This window comes from Oxyura jamaicensis, chromosome 2, assembly GCF_011077185.1.
Source record: "Oxyura jamaicensis isolate SHBP4307 breed ruddy duck chromosome 2, BPBGC_Ojam_1.0, whole genome shotgun sequence".
NCBI lineage: Eukaryota > Metazoa > Chordata > Aves > Anseriformes > Anatidae > Oxyura > Oxyura jamaicensis.
Window position 1 is genome coordinate 3423373 of NC_048894.1, and position 20267 is coordinate 3443639.

Consider the following 20267-nt stretch of genomic DNA (forward strand, 5'->3'; position numbering starts at 1 on the left):
TTCCTTCCTTCCTTCCTTCCTTCCTTCCTTCCTTCCTTCCTTCCTTCCTTCCTTCCTTCCTTCCTTCCTTCCTTAGGAATTAATTTGCCTGCAGTTTGTTGCCCAATGCAGCACAGAGCTGGGAAGGTATTCTAGCTAACCAGTATGATGGTTACCAGCATAAGAGACCTGTGCTCTTTACACAGGCACCTGGGAACCCTAGGCTACCTCAAATGGCTAAAGACTGTACCTGGCTCCAGAAAAAAGGAGATGCCCCACTGTTCCAGAGAAGAAGAAACACTATTTACACTTTTCTTTACTATATTTTGGTCTGCAAAGCAGGGATATCCATGTCATTAGTTCTGGCTTTGCAGAACCCCACAGCCCAGGCTTGGAATACTTGGCTGAGGACACAGTGAACTCTGGCTGTGACTGCCAATTACAAAGTACTTGGATGTACTTCACCTAATGACAACAAACAGATTGTGCAATTACAATTGCAGATATGCTGTGGGACAGTGTTTCCATCCTCTTGCTATCTTAGGGCGTCCTCTCTGTGTAAAGGAGAGGTGCACGGTACATCCCTTATCAGCCTCATCTGGGTGCTAATCTGAGAACATGGACCCAGAACACATCTGCAGTTCTGGGATTTCATAACTCAATTGCTTTTTGCTTCCTGTGAAGAAAGCAACCTTTTCCCAAAGGCTCAGCTAAAGGCACAGCTAAAAATGCACCTTGGTTGCACAAGGTCATTACAGCCATGGCAGAGGTTGTTCCACTGAAGGAATCACTTCCAGAGAAGGTAACAGAAGCTACTGGCAACAGATGCCATGCTTGAGAAGGACAGAAGACCTTTAGAAGACCTTTTTCCAGCTCCACCACCTACCAGCAAGTAAGAAAGAGGGATATTCTATTGAGTAGCCCTGCCTGCTCATTGCAATGACAAATTACATTCACGGCTATCCGATTATTGCAGTAACTTCACTTAGCTGGTTTCCTGCCCCAGTGGATTGCTTCCTGCCCAGAACATCCCATCCCCAGTGCTGCATATATCACCAAGAACTGCTTTTTGTAGATGAGAATTTATGCCAATTTGACATAGCACAAAGCTGGAGTGCTTTTAAATCATGGCAAAACTGGCACCAAGATGAGACTATGGCTTGTGCATCCCTCAGATTTATTAAGCTATGAGTATTTCTAAGAGAAAGTGGCTTCTCCAAATGTGGAAATGTGGCTTTATATCTTCATTTGCTTCCCACGTTCCCAGGCTGAGGATCAAGGGATTCACAATGAAGACACAGGATTGGGGTGGGTGAGGAAAGAAAAGAAGATGCAACAAAGCCTAAAGTTAAATGCTAGCACCTTATTACGAGGTGTTTATTTTAATATAAAGCCTGTCATTTCAGTGGTCAAACCCACATTTACTGTCACTTGTAACTGATGTACTTTACAGGATCATAAGGCTTCAACCAAAGAGAGAACTCTCTTTTTCCACAGCTTTCCCACTGCTGCATGCTCCCAGCAGGCCTGTCCAGATAAACATCCAAAACCAAGGCTTGCAAAGTGCTTTAGTAAAACAAAACTCAGCAATCCTGCCCCATTTATTTACAGCAACACTCCAGACTATAATTGTGATTATATGGACTGGAAATACTGTTGTGGATGAATATATGAAATAAGAAACTTTAAAAAGCCTAAATCAGAGAGACCCTTGGGAGTTCTGGATGGTGCTTCTAGGTACTATCTCACCCCATTTCTGGTCCAGCCTTTTTCCCTTGATAGACATGAAGCTTTTGGTAAAAATGTCGTTCATATTCTCAATAATACAAGTTGCTATCAGACAGCTGATTATTAGAAGTATCTGACAGCAGCATCTCATGCAACAGCTTAACAGCATGACCAGAGTTGCGGTCAATGGGTCAATATCAAAATGAAGTGTTGTTCCTTGGGGGTCAGTATTGGGACTGGCACTGTTGAACATCGTTGGTGTTGACATAGACAGTGGGACTGAGTACACCTTCAGCAAGTTCAGCGATGACACCAAGCTGGGTGGTGCGGTCACCATGCTGGAGGGAAGGAAAGCCATCCAGAGGGACCTGGACAGGCCTGAGAGGTGGGCCTGTGAGAACCTCATGAGGTTCAACAAGGCCAAGCGCAAGGTCCTGCCCCTGGGCTGGGGCAATCCCAGGCACGAATACAGGCTGGGTGGGGAATGGATTGAGAGCAGCCCTGAGGAGAGGGACCTGGGAGTGCTGGTGGATGCGAAGCTCAACATGAGCCAGCAATGTGCACCTGCAACCCAGAAAGCCAACCGTGTCCTGGGCTACACCAAAAGCAGCGTGGGCAGCAGGGGGAGGGAGGGGATTGTCCTCCTCTGCTCTGCTCTCATAAGACCCCACCTGGGGCCTGCGCTCAGCTCTGAGGCCCAGCACCAGGACAGGGACCTGTAGGAGTGAGTCCAGAGGAGGCCACGAGGATGCTCAGAGGCTGGAGCACCTCTGCTGTGGAGCCAGGCTGAGGGAGTTGGGGTTGTTCAGCCTGGAGAGGAGAAGGCTCCGGGGAGACCTCACAGCGGCCTGCCAGGGCCTAAAGGGGGCTGCAGGAGAGCTGGGGAGGGACTTTTTTACAGTGTCTGTAGTGATAAGACAATGAGTAATGGTTTTAGCCTAATAGAGGGTAGATTTAGATTAGATATAAAAAGGCAATTCTTTCAACTTTGAGGGAGGTAAGGCACTATAACATGTTGCCCAGAGAAGCTGTGGATGCCCCATGCCTGAAAGTGTTCAAGGCCAGGCTGGATGGGGTTTGAGCAACCTGGTCTGGTGGGAGCTGTCCCTGCCCATGGCAGGGGGTTGATCCCTTCCAACCCAAACCATTCTATGATTCTAAATGTCCCTGCAAATTTGCCTAGTACCAGCTCTAGTCTTTGCTGCATAAAATTAATGCAGCATATGTAAGGGATAGTTAGCACTTCACTTTGAGGTATTTAGTACCTTGAAACTCACAGCTTTGCACTGAAAAGTCCTTAAAAAGTCAACGAAGGTCAAGGGTGGCTCCAAGTGCAGCATTCCCCTTGGATAGCACAATTAACTTTATGCCTTAACTTCCTCCTGCTTCTCCACCCATAAAGTTCAAGGAGAGAGAGATTATTTTTCCCTCTGTTCCATCCCTTAGAGTCCTGTGAAACAGAAGTGGATAAAACAAGCTGGATCATCTTCTTTTCTTTGCTTCCATTGACAATGGGATTGTTCCTTCCTGAGGCTGGAGCAACAAACAGCAGCTACACAGCCCTGTCCCAGTAGAATTAAATCTGATTGTCAAAACCTGTCTGTCTGTACCTGCATTTGTCATGGACTTCTTAACCTGACTTATAGGTCTTCAGCGAGCTGTTACGTACATCCCTGAGGAATTGCCAGCTCTGCATGAAAAGTACCTGGAGTCAAAGCAAGGATACCTTATTGCTCCTTTCGGCTGAGGAGATGTAAGTAAAAAAAAAAAAAAAAACACTTCTTCCATGGAGCAGGGAAACAACCCCTGACTTAGGATCCAAGCCCCTCTGGATTTAAATTCCCTGCAATGAGAAGCTCATCTCACTTTTTTCTCTTTATAATCACAGTAATTTGCCTTTTCAATGGCATACAAATCAAATCCATCTCGAATGGCTTTTTAATTAAAATCATGCTTTGCTTATCAGAGTGAGAACACTTAACTGATTACAAAAGAAACATGCAAACCTCTGGCATCCTATTCCTCATTCTCCAGCCAGGTTGTGCAGCAAACACACTCTGCTAAACCACATGTAATGCTTTGGAAACTATCCTACACAAGCTCTCCTCACCCCAGTTTTGGATCAGAAAAGGTCATATAGGGCATAGAGTCTATACAAGAAGATAGGTAGAAAAGCTCCCTATCTCTGGCTGAAGCTGGTGGAGTTCACTCTTGTTTGGATTTGCTGACTCCTAGAAATGCCCTAAAGAAGCACAAAATCTCTGTACTTTTAATTTCAGCTCCTTGGCTGTGCTGTTATTTATCTTCGTAGGCAACTGAAAAGTTTTCCACTGTCTCAAAGGCATCTTCAGGCTGGTTGAAGCCATACATCTGACCCATTCCTAGAAGATATGCCACGGTAGAAGATATGCCACAGTATCCCACTCCATTGGTTAAGGCCCTTTTTTTTCCTGTAAAATATATATATATATATATATATATATATATTTATTTATATATTATTATTTTCTGAGCATTAAATTCACAGTAAGATCTTCAGACAGCATGGCACAGTACCGGTAACATCAGCAAAGCTAAACCGATTTATTCTGGCTGAGGATGGTAACTGCAGGGCAGGATTTTCCCAAGCACAACCATTAGTTAAATTCCTGGGGTTGAATGAATAAACGACCCAGCTCCTGCATGCTGTTATCTTTCTATTCCCAGTGCCAGCTTGCACCAGGGAAAGGGACATTGAGGCATATGTTAAAACTGAGGTCTTGAACTCATGGTGTTTGCAATAATCCAATGGGACTTTCTATCAGAATAGCACCATCAGAGGAACTCAGCAGCATTTTCCTGATTAACAGAAGATCACACGCTAGTTTATTTGGGGAAGCTACTCTTATTTTTAGTTCCAGTAAGACCAGTGCAGCCACAAAGTGCTGGATTCCAGAGGCTGAAATAACCCTCTCCCAGACAAACCCAAGGACAGACATGTTGATCTCCAAATGTCTCTGATAGTGAAGAGAATGCAGTTTGGCACCAGTAACTCCTCCTGCCCTCTCCCTCCCGACCCCCAGATATGCCACATCACTGAAATGCTACCCAATTGCAGGGGTAGCATAACTTAGGGGTACCCAGTAACATACTTCACAGGAGACACCAAAAGCCTGATCTCATGAGTCATGACTCTGTTATGTTCTTAAATACCTTTAGAATCAAGACTTAGCCCAATATTTCCAAGCCTATTTTTTTTTTAACCCAATTAAATCTGTTTCTGTTGAAGTGAGATGGAAATCCCCAAACTAATACTGAATATGCTTCAAATTAATAGTTGTTATTAAACTACTTTCAATACTGAAACTCATCCACTCACAATATCTGGTCTACAATTTACAACGCAGGTCATTATCCCTTATCTGCCTGTGTCAATCTTCCAACCTGCAAACTAGCAAAGTGACATTTCCTTCCTTCCCAGAAATGGCTGTGCCATCATTTAAAGGTGTGACAGTATTTAGCACATTCCGGTCATTTTCTGGCCTGAAAAAAAGGTTTAAGAACAATCCATAAAAAGCACGTGTTGTCTTTATTCACTCTTCTGTCAAGAAAAATATCTCAGAACTCATGAAGCTTTCCAGTTCTGTGATGAGAAGACAAAATGGTAAAAACTAGTCCATTTTTCTCCCCAACCAATGAAGAACTGAAATGCCCAAGGGTAAATATTCCTCTCACCCCCAAAATTTTACAAGCAAAAAAATACACCTTTCCAAAAATATTCCTCAAGGTGTTTTTTTTATTATTATTTATTTTTATTTTTTAAAGGAAAACACATTTGGAAGGTAATGCTCAGCAAGGTCTAACGCGAAGCAATCAGTCGAGTTTCTTTAGATTTTGTCCTTTAGATTCATGAAATCTCATTTCACGGCAACCACATGCCCCACCCAGAGGTCAGCTGCAGCTGCTAATTGGGTGAGCTGTGCAGAAATGTACTGGTTTCCGCACTAATAGACCTTGGTATCAGAGTAAAATGTGAGCTTTAAGCTCTCCCTGTCACCTAACTGCCCACCCCCTGGAAGCAGCTCGTGTCCCTCTGCACGTGCAGCTGGAGGCAGCTGATCGTATCATTTCTGGAGAGAAAGGCCATTTTTAAACTTATTTTAGCATGGTGTGAAGAATCTGGGAGAGATTTCCTATGGCTCACAGGAGAGCAATCAGAAATATGAATTCCCCTCTCTCTTCTCCCGAAACAAAATGTTTACAAGACACAGACCTCATCCTCTCCGTGAGACACTGTGCTGCGACTGTCAACTCAATCCCCTGGCTGAACGCTAAACATATGGCCAGCGTCATTATTCTGATGAAAAAACTTTTCCCTGCCTCTGTTCCCTAACAAAACCCTTTCCCCTTCATGGCAATGACTCCCATGACAGCCTGAATGACGACACTGCTGGCTGGTACAGGAAAGCCTGAGTCAATAGTGGATGGATTCCTCGAAACAAGTGGTAGCAGGGACAGGGAGCAATGACCCCTGTCACATGCAGAGTAAAGCCTTCCAGGTCACTCTGGGTTTCTTGCAACAGGAACATGTCCTGCAGCAGGCCCAAATACACTCACAAGCATATTTTGGAAAAGAAAAAAAAAAAAAAAAAAGAGGCCAGTAAGTTTGCCAAGAGAGGCCTCATCAGTGGGAACTTCCCACTGGAGAACAGGCAAAGTTGTAATATTGTAGGGACTATAAGACAGCCTAGAAAGATCCTGCCCTCTCTAACAAACCAGTAGCTTTCCAAGTTTATGTCTGAATCTCCAGCTCTCACCAAGGTCAAAGCCAAACCTTGGTGCGTCTCCAAGCCCAGCCACCCTCCCGTTCCTGCACTGCAATGATGTCTTGCTCCTGGTTCTGCTTTGCAGGGTTTTTGCCTAAGCAGGAGGGCCAGTACTGCATCATGAACAGTACCGCACCAATTTCTTTCCCTGAATGGCAACTGCATGACATACACATAATATGGGAAAGCTCCTCTGGGACATATACCACATCCTTTTCAGAGATGGACTGACCTCCAACGCACAAGAAGTTGACTTTCTGGCGCTCAGCACTGCTCTTGGCAGCCTGCTCTCACATCATGCTCCCCTCACAGCCAGACACCTTCCTATAGCCAGCCAAATTCAATCCCATGGAGTGTACAAACACTCTTGTGCCAGCACTAGCCTTCTACTTTTGGAGACGCTTCCACTCCCAGACATTATCATGAGCGCACGTGCAGGGATAATTGCACCATCCCCTGGTATCGATTTGCTAGGCTAACCTAACCACATACAAATGATCTTCATTAAGTTAGCTTAGGCAGACAAAAGTGAAAAGAAATAAGCAAACACTATATTTTTTTCTTATTTCCAGAGTGGGTTTTAGGCCCACCCTTAGCAAAAAGTCCATTTACAGAGCCTGGAACTGAACTAAGGACTTTCCAGCCTCATCCTATGCCTGAACCACTGCTACTCTCCAGATGCAGCACAATTTACTGGCTCATCTCCTTCAACTCAGAGCTATCCCAGCGGATGCTGTTCCTTGTCTGCACTTCTCCCCAGGCTACTCTACAGGGGCGGAAGCATTTATCTTTAGGTGTGTTGTACTCTGCCTGGTTGGACTCCCCTCCCAGGGCTGCAATATATATTTAATACTTGTTTCCAGAGCTGACAGCCCAGGAGGCTTGAGTGGTGAACTGGCAGAGAAGAAATAATTACTAAGTAGAGGGGCACCAACCTGCCAAACATTTTAATACCCGTCGTAGAAACAGAGATGTGACTTTTCAACAGTCCTGTAGTGGGGAAGAAAGCAAGCCCAAATCAAAGACACAGCTGCCCTTTTATTATGATGATGATTTCAGTTGTGCAATAACAAATCCTGTCAGATCTTCAAGAAAGAGGAACAGGGGGAGAAAAACATTGGAGCAATATGCAGAGGAAAAACAGCCTGGAAAGAAGCAGCACAGGAGAGAGAACTGCACCCAGACTGCTTCGTGCTGCCAGCATGGGCTATCCCTAGGGAATGCTGCAGCTCCGGGATGCTTCTAGGTGGCACCAACTCAGGTGTGACCAGTGGACCCTGCGATCAATGTGCACAAGAGGTTTATCCCAAACGTGCAGTGTGGTAACACTGAGATTTTCAGGCTGGCCTTGGAACAGAGAGCAGCTGGGGTTTGTGACTGCTGCTTTTGTGTTTCTCATGCCCATTGCTCAAGGCGGCACTTCCACATGGTATTTTAACCTCCTCCTCTCCTTCATCTCCCATCCTCACCAATTCCTCATGCAAATTTCATGCTGGGATCACAGGTCCTGGCTGGCCCCAAAAACCTGACATCTCCATCATAACTTGCAAGAGTTACGTGGACTCTTTTCCCTTCTGCATCTCTTTTTCCAAAGCCTAAATACATTTCTGTTGAGCACACAAGGTGTCTTTCCTCTGACAAAAACTGCAGCCTATCAGCCCTTTACTTTGCTTCTCTTCCACAAGTGAATAAAATGTTTCTGGAACGTGCCTCTTCAATAAATCCTGGTTTTATCTGCCCGTAGCAATAACGTAGTAGTAAAATAGTTGAACAAACAACCAAAGCTTCAGCTTTATAGCTAGCTTTATAAATATTTTCAAATGCTTATTGGTCCCTTAAGACATTTTTGAGGCTCAGGTCAAGTAGACCCAAGGCAGCAAGCTCTGATTTTTAATTTCCTTTCCATCTACAAAACTGTCTGGGCTTGGCCAAAGAGGTTAAACCACGAGAGCTGTCTGGCTCTGGAAGAGCTTCCCAGTCAAAGGACCATTGTGAAAAAGTGAACTTTAATAAGTTAAAGGAGAATAACCATACAAATACAATCTCTAAAACTAACTCATGCCACAGTTTTATTAAGTACTGCTATAGCTGTGGTCGCCTAGTGATATACAGAATATAATATTTTTACTAGACTAATAGAGATAAAGGAAAAAAAAAAAAAAGCTTTTAAAGGTCTAACTCTGAAACAGTCAGGAAATTTCAGGCTATGCGTAGGCCGGAAATAACTGTTCTGAGTTTAGTCAAGTTCGTTAATTACAGAGAAAAGAGTAATTAGCACCTGTAGAGCAGACGAACCGCGTTGGCAGGGAGGAGCTGGTAGGACCACCAGCCCTTGTAGGGCTGCAGGGTGGGCGAGAGCTCTCAGCTCTGAGACAGCAAGAACCAAGATGAGAAGAAAACAGCAGCGTGTCATAAAAACCAACATCTCCACCGAGCCTGTGCTTTGTAATGCCCAACAGAACCATGGATGGTGATTTGTGGGCTTGGCTTCTGGAGATATTTCGTAGGTCTGTCACACAGAAGGATGGTAGCAACAGCTTTGCAAAAAACATGCTCTCCGAGCAGCGCGCTTGTCTCTCAGATCGTCCCACTGACAAACTTCTTCAGGCTGAACCCAGCGCAATTGCTACGGGGCTTTGTTTCTTTCAGCACTCTGGAAGCACTGCTCTGTCTGAAAGTATATCTATTTTTTTAATATAATCTATTTCAGTTGTTCCAATATAAGCTGTTACTTTCCTTGACAAACATTGCTTCTTCTGCATTGTACACAAACAGCCTGAAGATAAGCCCATGATATACTGTTTGCTGAAACAGGTACGGCTTTCCAGGGAAGGGGAAAAAGAGTGGGGTGGGGGGGAAGGGAGGGAAGACACAGTTGATTTTGCTGTAAATGGTGCTTTGAGAGAAATGGGGTGGAGGGGATGAGAAAGCAAGAATTCCTGCACCCAAAAACACAGCTCATGCCCCAACGGCAAAGCTGCAGAGGTAAAAAAAAAAAAGCTTTGCACAGAGAAATTGTCCAAAACGAAAACTGCACAACACAAGTCAGTGAGTGGAGAAATACGGAAGCTGGTGGGAAATTCTTCAAGAGGAATCATTACAGCACAGGAATTAAGAGCACGGCATAGCGAAGACCCACAGAGCTCTGCAGCCGTGTTTAATGTCAGTCCCCCAAAAAATGCGGGCAGCCTAGCAGTTGACACTTGAGCATGTCAGTAATTCTCCACGTAACGCTTGGCCTCCTTTCGGTGCCCTGTGAAGCTGGGAACCGTCTCAACAGCAGCATTTTTCTGCCTTTGAATATGCTGAGCAGAAAGAAAAGCTGCTTCTATTGTGGGGAAGAAAAAAAAAAAAAAAGAAGAAGAAAAAAAAAGTGGGGAGGAAATCCTGATTATGGTTAAAAGCTAGGGTGGAAATGAGAGAGACCCAAATAGATGGGTGCAGTCATTGCAGGAAACAAGTGGCTTGTTTCAGGACAGGCTCCTCCATGCTTGCACTCTGCTTTGAGATGACTCCGGGGCAATAGCGGCCCCCTGGGAGCTCCCCAGGGAGGGAATCCCGGAGGGGTCCCCAGCTTGAGCAAAACACACAGCCAGTCTCAGCAAGGGGAAGAGAACAGCAGCATCCCTTGGCTTTCCTTGCAGAATTGCCATTGCTACCCACAAACTATAAGGATTTCACTCCCTCCCTCAACAAGAAAGCACATTGGCCAGAGCAGTGGCTTTTAATCTGCTCAGCAGGCTCCTGAGGGCTAAGAAAGGTGACTTAAAGAAAAAGCAAGGGAATACATCCCACATGGCCACAAGGGGAATGAAACCCTCCCCTGATAAATAGCTGGGGGTCTGTAGTGGGAAAGAGGATGGAAAAAATAAATCACTGCAGTCATTTAAATTAGGAGTTGAATTTGGCTACAGCTAAATAAGGGCAGAAGAGGTAGAACCTGCAGCAGGATTTGGATTCTGGCTGCTTCCAAGTCAGGTCTGAAGCAGCTTTTCGTTTCATTGCAACTGGGTAGAGCTGTGAGGGATTTGGGGTGGGGGTGGCAGGGGGCACCACATTCAGTATATCTTGTTTCCCTTTTGTTTTTCAAAGGCATATGTTCCTTAAGTTTGAACAGCAGCAGCATAGCCACTTAGGAAAAATGAGATAAAAGCAGCTTCTGAGTAGCGAATAAAGCAGGCTGCAGGGAAAAATTCAGTGTGAGCCTTTTTTTTCTTTCTTTCTTTTTTTTTTTTTTTTTTTCCCATTCTTACACAACACATGGGAAACCTGGGGAGGGATTTGGCTGGCAGCCCAAGACTTCTCAATGATGTAGGTGTCTACACGGGGTTTGAGTGAACTGCCACAGCAGTCAATGAGGGCTCAAAAAGGTGTGCAACGTAGGCATGTGGTGCTACTTGAGATAGATTTATTTTAGTTGTTTCTGGCACCTGCCTGGGGCTGGCAGATAACACAGCATCCACAGGCTCTTCAGAAAGGGGGGATGTGGGACCACGGGGCACCTTCACACATCTGGGGAGCCAAACTGAGCCCGACCACACCGGGATCCCAAATCAGCTGGGTCATGTGTAGACACCTACGCAGAAATGCCGAAACGTAGGTGTCCCGATCTGCAAGGTGATTCCCATCCCGAGGTCACCTGCAAGGAAGCTCACAGGCTGATTAGTTGTGATAGACAGTGACATTTATAAGGGCCCTGGAGACACTCTCTGCTCAGATCTTAGTTGTGATGTTACGGATCACCAGGTATTAATTGAAACATCTGTTAAAACACAAAACCAAGGTTGGAGCCTTGAATAAGCATCTTTTTAAAAGATACCCTATAGATTTCAGATTTACAAAGTAGACACAAAGTATTGATGTTTTCCCTTCTGGAAAAGAATTGTATTTAAATTGATTTTTTTTTCCCTTCCTTCTTGATGAAGTGCAATTTCACAGGAATGAACCCTTGGGGAGCTCACACTGAGCTTCACAATTCAAGTAGGAACAGCCCTGAGCCAGCTGTAAAGGCAAAAAGAGGATCGTGAGGACAGCAGCTCAGCAAATGCAGAGCCGGGCCCTCCATATTCAATTCCTCTGGTCTCCTCCTGACTTTAAATCGATGCAACTCAACAAAGCCAAGTTGTGAAGTCCTGAAGAGTTTATCCAACCAGCATCACCAAGTCTGTTGCCCATCCCACCAGTGAAATGCATCAGAAAATGATCCTGAATTAGAAAACTATCCCAATTCATGTCTAATAGCTGAATTTAAATTGAAACAACAGAAGTGTAAAGCTCCCAGCAGTTCAAACACCAAAATGGATGGTTAGTGATTGCCCTGGGGGTAAGAAATCCACCTAATGTGACTAATGGAGGAGTTTAAGGCTGTTAACATCCACGGTTTCAGTTGACTGGAAGAGTGACTTTGTTAATGTAAACCACATCAGGGTCTCCAGAATTCAAGCACAGCTCAGAAGCTAAAATAGGTCTTTAAGTCCAGGAAATACTCTGTACATATATAAGTTAGTGCTGTAGATAAAATCTGGCACAATAAAATGCCAGCAAAGCAGCACTAATGCGTGCTTTCCAGCTGAGAGCAGCCCACAGCACACATCCCAGTGTCCCTGAATTCACTTTGCAAACCAACCACCTCAGAATAGCTGGACTTAATCCTGATGTCACCTACGCTAACTTTGTAGCAGGACTGTGCTCGCTCCGGGGCATCGCATCTGCACGGCTGACGGAGGAGTGGGGGATGAATGTTGGAGGCAAGGACCATAACAGCAAAGAAATATCGCACCTGCTTCCGCCTCTTAACCCTACCTGCTGGCTTCCCACAGGTCAAGCTGTGCTCACACAGGCTATTTATACTTGTGTGGATTGGCAATTATTAATCATAATTGCTCGTGCTTTTATATCTCTTTCCTCATCAGGGTTTGTGCATGAACCTAAGTAGTTTAAAAGTGATTTGTAGCGAAGCTAATAGCCAGCAGATGCTTCTAGTCAAGCTGAAGTTTGGGGACAGAACATCTTGGTACTATTAACAGCATCCGTATCAGAAGGATACTTTGCACTTTATTTACATCTCCAGATGCCTTTAAAGGCTCTAAAAAGCCAAAGCTGGAGAAGTCTGGTATTACCCCATTCAACAAAGAGAAGGGTTGTGTAAGGATTTTAGGAACATCCAGCCACAGGTGGCTGCAGGGAGCCCACCTGCATCTCAGACCTTCCAAAGGCACTTGCTAGTGAATGAACTCTTCCTGCACTACGGGTCTGGTAATGTGAAAGGTAAAGCTCATGCCCAGAAAGATGAATCATCCCGGAGAGATCCCTGGTGGTCAGGCACAAGGCCAAGCAAGCTGCAGGTTGCTCCAAAAAAAAGGGAACGGTGACAAGAAGAGCGCTCAGCTGGTGAATGGCCTTCCTGAGCCACGCACGGGACCTCCCTGACATGGTGTTGGCTGGGTTAGCTCTGGATGGAGGCCAATCTGATAGCCGGCATCGCTTCCCTTCCTCTCTCAGACAGAGAAACCAAGGGTCCGGTCCTGCTTCCATTGCAGCCCTCTGGGATCTCATTTCCAGAGGCACAGACACTCCTTGCCTTGGCTGGGTTCCCACCCGCACGGAGCTCGTGATTTCTGGAGAACGTCTGGGAGCCCGGAGGGGAGGGAGCAGCAAAACACTGAGTGCTCAGCACTCCCTGAGGGAAACCAGGGGGCAGGGGGACAAACCAGTGCCATGGCAATGGCAGGCTCAGCAAGTCTTGTGGAGGGGGCTGGAGCATCTGTCTGTCTCTCTGTCTGTCCGCCCAACCATGCTGTCCAACCCACCCGCTGGCCCGGAGCTCCAGGCCTTCTCCTGCTTCTCCAGGCATCTCTGACCCACATATCTGGATCTCAGCTGGGGATTTTTCCTGGCTGCGTTTCCTAGATTTTGGTCCTCTCGTGGGATTTTTCTCATCTTTCTAATACTGATGGGGGAAAGTTGTTGAGACCAGAGAGCAGGGTTGTGTTCATCACACATCCCTTTGAGGCACTAGCGCACACCTACATCCCCTGTGCCACCACATCACAGCAGTGACCTCACAGTGCCACAAGGAGAGCAGGACAGGACCTGCTATGCTCATAAAACCAACCCAAGCCCTGCTCCTCATCCAAACTGAATTAACAACATTTTCTTCATGCAGAAAATAAGACTCCTTTCCTAACTCTGAGCCACCGATCTCATGCAGGTGTGACAAACCACCTCCAAGGGCACTCAAATCTGCCTGTACAGGGACAATTGATGCTGAGCAGATATTCATCCTGACCCTTTTCTTCTTCTCCAACAAGGATTTGTATCTACAAGCTAGCGCAAATTACTGGTAACCTCCCAGTCCTACAAAATCAGCAGGTGATGTGGCAAGCAGAAGACTGATTTTCATGAGACACCAGTCTTTCCAGTTGCTTCTGCTGGAGACCATCTGGTAAAGGGGATTTTTTTATTATTATTATTATTATTATTTTTCTCCTGAAAATTGTACAAGCTATCCCTTAAGGAGACAAGGTACAGTACAGCCCATGCAGCGACACATGCAGCCACACACCAAGGACATGGCTGAGTCACAGGCTGAGCAGACGTAGCCTGAAGGGCTTTAGGGCAGCTACACCACACCGCAAAGCAATATTGCCTGGCTCAGCATCCCAAACCCATTTTTCTTTAGGTCTCATTCTTTCCTCTTTACCAAGACTCGGGAAAGCTGAAACACCTCCTTCATGGCCAATCCCATCCCCTACTCATGTGCCAATTGTCCTCGCTGCTCTGCATCCAGCAAGTACTGTGACCGCCACCCTCGGGGGGAGAAGAGCCATCCACTGCTCATCTGCACCACCACGAAAGGGCAAAGCCAAGACCTGAAAGTAGCAGCAGCATCCCAAGCCCTCCCCAGCCAGACTTCCCACAAAGCAGAACAGCCCCTGCCCTGCATTTGTATTCGGCGTGGCCCTCTGGCTGTCACACCAGCTGACAGTGCAGCGGGGAGGGAGTTTGAAGCAGAATATTTTTAGAGCACTGCAAAAAAGGAGAAAAAAGGAAGCAACATATACATCCACACCCAAATTAACAAGCCAGACGGCTTTCTCTGTCCATGGTCCCATCTGCTTTCTGATGCTGGATATTTGGCAACTATCCCCGCTCTTTAAAAAACACCAGGAAGGACTCATCCCCTTTTACAACACATCATGGTCCTCCTCGTGTCTGCTTCTCCAGAACTTCCCCGATGGAGACTGACCCTGGCTGCGGGAGTGTGTGAAGATTGCGGTGTGAACCCCCCTGCGGGTGGGCTGCAGCACCACTCTGCTTAAACAGCCTTAAGTATTCCACGTAGCTTTTTTTTTCCCCCCCATCAGACACTGTAGTTTTGCCTATTTTGCTCTTTTGCCTTGTTATGCCCTAAACAAGAGCTTCTTAAAAATGTGGATTGCTGAAAATATGTACTCTGAAACCTTATAATGTTACACAGAGACAGCGAGACTTTTGGAGTTACCCAGAAGTAACTGGGCACCTGGTGCTCTTAGGTGGCTTTAATGAGTAAATAAATGCATTTTAACATAGATAAATGTTAATAAATCACAAAACCTAGATGTATTACCAGGTTTGTTGCAAGGCCTTTTTTAAACATGTAATTTCCTTGCTAAATGAACTTTGCGTTGGATGCAGGAGTTAGGTTACAGGATTCTAGTAAGTACCTTGCCTCTTCACAAAAACACGGATTATTTTGGTTTAAGTGTTTTTATCTCAGTTCTCAGATTCTCAGTCAATGGCAGATGAAAGAGATGCAGATATGGCTGAAGCGGCTGTCCCACAAACTTATATTTAGCTGGCTTTTTTTTTTTTTTTTTTGAATGATCCTGTTTCCAGCATTTACATTTAAGCTGTTGAAGGACCAGATCCGAGTATTTTATTCCTTCACATACACCTCGTGGCAGCAGCAGAACAAAAAAAGCATGAACTACCCAGTGGGGCAGACTTGGCTACTCCAGTATCTTGCAGTCTGAAGGCATGTGGAACCCACCAAATCCTTTGAATTATCCTCTTCCCATTTACTAGACACAAACATCTCCAGTTTGTTGCTCTCTGGCCAGATTGGTGCAATCACAGCCCTGAACAGGCCAACCAACCCAACCAACCCAACCAATCCCCCATCGGGATTATGCTGGATTTACACTGCATCGCACACCCGACCTCCCAAATTTAGCACTTTTCACCCAAGTGCTAAACTTGACCATTGCAGGAAGCAGGACTCTGGTGAACATGGCTTGAACCACAGCAAATAAAATTTACCCAATTTCCTTTTTCCACATCTGTAAATCATGAAAGGCCAAGGTGAAAGTTTACAACAGCAGTTAGAAGTCACAGGGCTACCACAGTTTTATAGCAGTGAACTTCTCAATCAGCCAATTGTTCTCGTTCAAAGTTTTTTCCAATGTCACACCAATAAAAGTTATCACAATAAACTATATGAGAAGACTTTGCTGAGCGATCGTTGATCCCAGAGCCTTGTTACAATCACAGAGCTGCTTCTGCTTTAAAAATGCGCACCGATTCCCAGGCTCAAGCTGAGAAACAAAAACAACAGGGATTTTCTCTGGCATCAGACACCTCAGCATTAGTCACCTCGCAGATCAGCGGAGATAAGGAGCTCGTAAAACCTCTCTAACCCACTAGCACAAACCAGGTGCCAGGAATGTTCAAAAGAACAACAAAGCCACCGCAACCAACGGTTCCACTAAACCGAGGCAAGGAAGTGAGGTGAAGTACAAAACAAGAAAATCCTGCAAAGGTGTAAAAGGGACCAGAGCTGGCCTTTGGGCTGCACTGATGCTGCAGCTCACCATCGTCCCAAAGCTTCGTGGGTCTTCACTCATTGATAGGACCAAGCACACCACCATATGGGCCTGACCCTGCCAACGCTTGCATGTCAAACTCCAGCAGACTGCACGACTAATCTGCAGGATCCAGCCCCAGAGGACCTCTTCATGCCAACAGCGTTTAAAGAAATGGGATTTTTGCCATGGGCTTCAGTGGAAGCGGGAGCTGGAGCAGCTCCAGCAGCTGAAGGGAGCGCTGCCCCCTTCTCACTTCCCCAGCTTGAGCCCCGGCTGTGAACTATTTTAGATTTTCCCTAAGGCTAAATCTGTAGAATTCCTGGAACTAATTGCCTAGCCATTTATATATAAATATATATATATATATGTATATATATATACTTTAATGAATTTTCCCAGCCTGTTCTTCCACAAAGAAGAGTCTTTGGTGATGCAGGTTTTTGGGTAACACGTGCTGACAGCCAAAAAACATTTGAAATTAGTTCATTTGTCTTGTTTGCTAGGGGGCAAGGGGAGCGGAAAGGGGATACAAGTAACGCAGTCCCAGTGCTGGGTAACTTCCCACTCTCTGGGTTGCTCTGCCTCTGCCCGCTGGGGACCAGAGCAGCTTTAGGAGAACTGCTGTCACCAGCCGAGAGAAGAGAAGCAACCTTCAGCCAAGTACCAAAGGCACAACCCAGCTCCTGGGGGCAACCTCACCCAACCCAACAGCGTGCCGGGGAGGCAATCACATCCTACAGAGGAAGGAAACATGCAGGAAAGGATTAGAAGTAAGAAGGAAACTCAGCCACAGCCAGCTCCCCATCTCCCCCCCCTGCAGCTCGCCGAATTAAAATGAACGGTCTCGTTAAAAATCAGGCACTGCGAGGAGTAAGCTGACAGATGAGAGCTTCGGTGAAATGTTCAGCATCCGACCCCACGCCTGCACTGTTTGCACAATTAGCTTTTGCGTGCACACGTGTGTGTGTGTGTGAGCGCCAGGCACAGGAGAAACAAGCCCGTTTGCTAATTCTCCAGCGTGCTACCAGCCAGCTGCGGCGGGGATGGAAAAAGCAGTGCCCCGCTCAGGGACCTGCAAACGTGGGAATTGTAAGCAGGGGACACGACAGCCGGAAAACCCATCCTTTGCTCCTTTCTTTTTTGCTCCTTTGCACATTCTTCTTTGCTCCTTTGCACATTCTGCTCATCTCAAACATTGCATCCACGTGAGGTCTGGGTGGCAGAGAGCGGCCCTTCGCTCAACTTCTGCCGGTGGCTGAGCTCTGTGCCAGTGCCCCGTGCCCTGCTGCCCGCTGTCCCCCCAAAATTTCAGCCCGCTGCTCCCAGGGTCGGGGGAGCTTTGCACAGAAGGGTGCGGGAAGCTCCCGAACGGGAACCAAACTGAAAGCCAGGCTGCAAGGCTGGATGGCAACGAAACCGAGAGCCAGTCCTGATAGAAAACACCGAGAACCCAAAGTGAATCCCTCCGGCTCCCGCGATCCTCTCACTCTTGAAGAGGAAGCAGAGCTTGAAAACAATTAATTAATTCACCAATTACTATTGCACGGACTATGCAGGGAAAGAGAAACCCAGCAGAGACGCACCTTTAACCACCGCCGCCACCGAAGTTGCTCAAAGTTTGCCCAAACCAAAACCCCTCCGCCAAACCCCCTCCGAAGGAGCGGACAGCGGAGCAATGCCGGCACCGTGGCCCCGAGCCGGGGACACTCACCGCGGACAGGAGGCAGCTGAGCACCACGACGCGCAGCCCCGCGCACCCCATCCTGCCCGGCTCCGGGCGGTGCGCGCAAGGCGCAGCGCTGCGCTCCCGGCTCTCACCCGGCAGCCGCGCATCCAGGGAGGGACGGGAGGAGGAGGAGGAGGAGGAGGAGGAGGAGGAAGAGAAGGAGGCGGCACCGGCCGCCGCGCCCCCTCCGCGCCTCTCCGCCCCCCGCCCGCCCCAGGTGCCCGCGGCCCCGTTACGCTTCCCACGGTGTCTCCTCCCTCCTCCTGCTGCCCCCCTTCTTCTCTCTTTTTTCCCCTGCCCCCCTTCTTTTTTACTCCTTCTGCCTTCTTCCTTTTATTCTTTTTCCCTTCTTTTGCCTACTAGTTTTTTTTTTTTTTTTTTTTTTTTTTAGTTTTCCCACGCTTTTCTTTCCCTCCTGTTTTTCCTTCTTTCCCATTCCTTTCTCTGTTTCCCTTTCCTTTTTACCCCCTCTTCGTCCTTTTTGCTCTTCTCCTCTGGTTCTTCCATTCTTTCTCTCTCCCTTCTTTCACTTTTCCTCTTTTTCCTCTTTCCCCCTTTTTCCACATTTCATTCCTTTACCCCCCCCTTTTTTTTTTCTGCTTTTCACTCTTTCCCCTTTTCTCTCTTTTCTCCTTTTTTTCCCCCACTGTCCCTATATTTCATTCTCCCTTTTCCATTTTATTTCTTTTTTTTTCCTCCTTTCCCCCCATTTTCCCATTTCCACACCTCTTCTAATTTTAAAACCTCTTCACCCTTCCCCTCCCTTTTCTTCTCCCCTATTCCCCCCCTTTTTTTTCTGTTATTTCATTTTTAATTCCTTTAAATTCCTCCCTTCTCACCATTATTTTCATTTCTTTCTTTCTCTTTCTTTCTTTCTTTCTTTCTTTCTTTCTTTCTTTCTTTCTTTCTTTCTTTCTTTCTTTCTTTTTACCTTTTCTATTTTTTTTTTTTCCTTAACTCATTGCAATGGGATGGAGAGAAGCTGAGGCAGAGGAGATCAGCAGAACCTGAATTTTACTTTTCACCCACCAGCTGGTGCAGTCACTATGGGATTCCTCCAGCCCTGGAGCAAGAAGCTTGCACACCCATGACCAGCTGTGCCAAAGCATCTCCCTCTTCAGGGAGCCAGGAGCTCCCTTGTAGATTAATTACCCTTGCAGGCAGCTAAATGCTGTGTTCAACAGCTTGCCGGAGTCTGTCCTGAAGGCACTGAGGAGGGTGCTGAGGCATGGCCTTGGCACAGGGACAGTGGTTAGAGCTGGAGGGGCTGCAGGTGGTGCAGATGTTGCCATGAGGTCTACGAGGGGGATGAGTGGTGCTGGGGCAGCAACCCAACACTGCTGGAAAGGAGCAGTCGGGAGCATCTGGTGTCCTCCGAAGCAGCTGCTGGCTTGGGAGTGGTGGGTGGACAGCCAAAGTGTGCAAATTCCAGCCCAATGCACTCAATCTGTATGCCCGCTCTCTGCCCTCCTCCCTATAAAAAAGAGAAAAAAGTTCCAAGATGCCTGTCAGTGGCACGGTTTCTAGAGTTGTGATTCTGAAGGGCAGCTCAAGGCCAAATTTACCTGTATTTTAGAAGTAAATGTAGAAAACGGTCCCCTCTCCCACACAGAGTGGAAGGTTTCATTTCAAACCAAGGGCAATGCTCTTTTTGACTTGAAAGAAAACACAGGTATAGGCTTGCTTTAGCATGAAAACCCAAACAGGTCCCATAAATAAAGGTGACAGCAAGAAAAATAATATTCTTGTTTCTCTTCTCTCCCCAGCACTGCTACATTTTCAAGCTCAGATGGGCAGATTTATTGTCTTGCTATTTGCAGTCTATAGCTCTCGTTAGCAAATCATTAAGGCATTAACTTCTTGAAGTTAACATGTAAAAGCTGGGAAAACCAGTTTAGCATTTTTTCCCTTTTACTCTCTATGGAGAGACCTGTGCTTTTATGGGTATTTGGAGGACATTTTCCCCCCATTCTTCTGCATTTGATACGAATAAAAACAGGCCTGTATCTTGTTTGCCTTCATAGGACTGATGGTGGCTTATAATTGCCAGCGTAAAAAGAGGGACGAGATGCTAATTGCATCAATTAGTTGTACAACGATTTGAACACACAACAAAGCTATTTAAAACTCCATTCTGATTGTAAAATGACAAGGGAACAGCCGATTAGCTGGTCACTGCATCTT

At 46.4% G+C, this 20267-nt stretch overlaps 1 protein-coding gene across 1 annotated transcript in view; it reads right to left on the reverse strand.

Moving 5' to 3' along the window:
* The window catches only part of VIPR1 (vasoactive intestinal peptide receptor 1), a 111655-nt gene extending 93433 nt beyond the window's left edge, over positions 1–18222 (reverse strand). Inside the window, exon 1 of the mRNA XM_035317879.1 lies at positions 18069–18222. Within this exon, the coding sequence (XP_035173770.1) occupies positions 18069–18119 (51 nt within the window). The 5' untranslated portion in view covers positions 18120–18222. The remainder of the gene's footprint in view (positions 1–18068) is intronic.
* Between the last annotated feature and the right edge of the window lie 2045 nt (positions 18223–20267).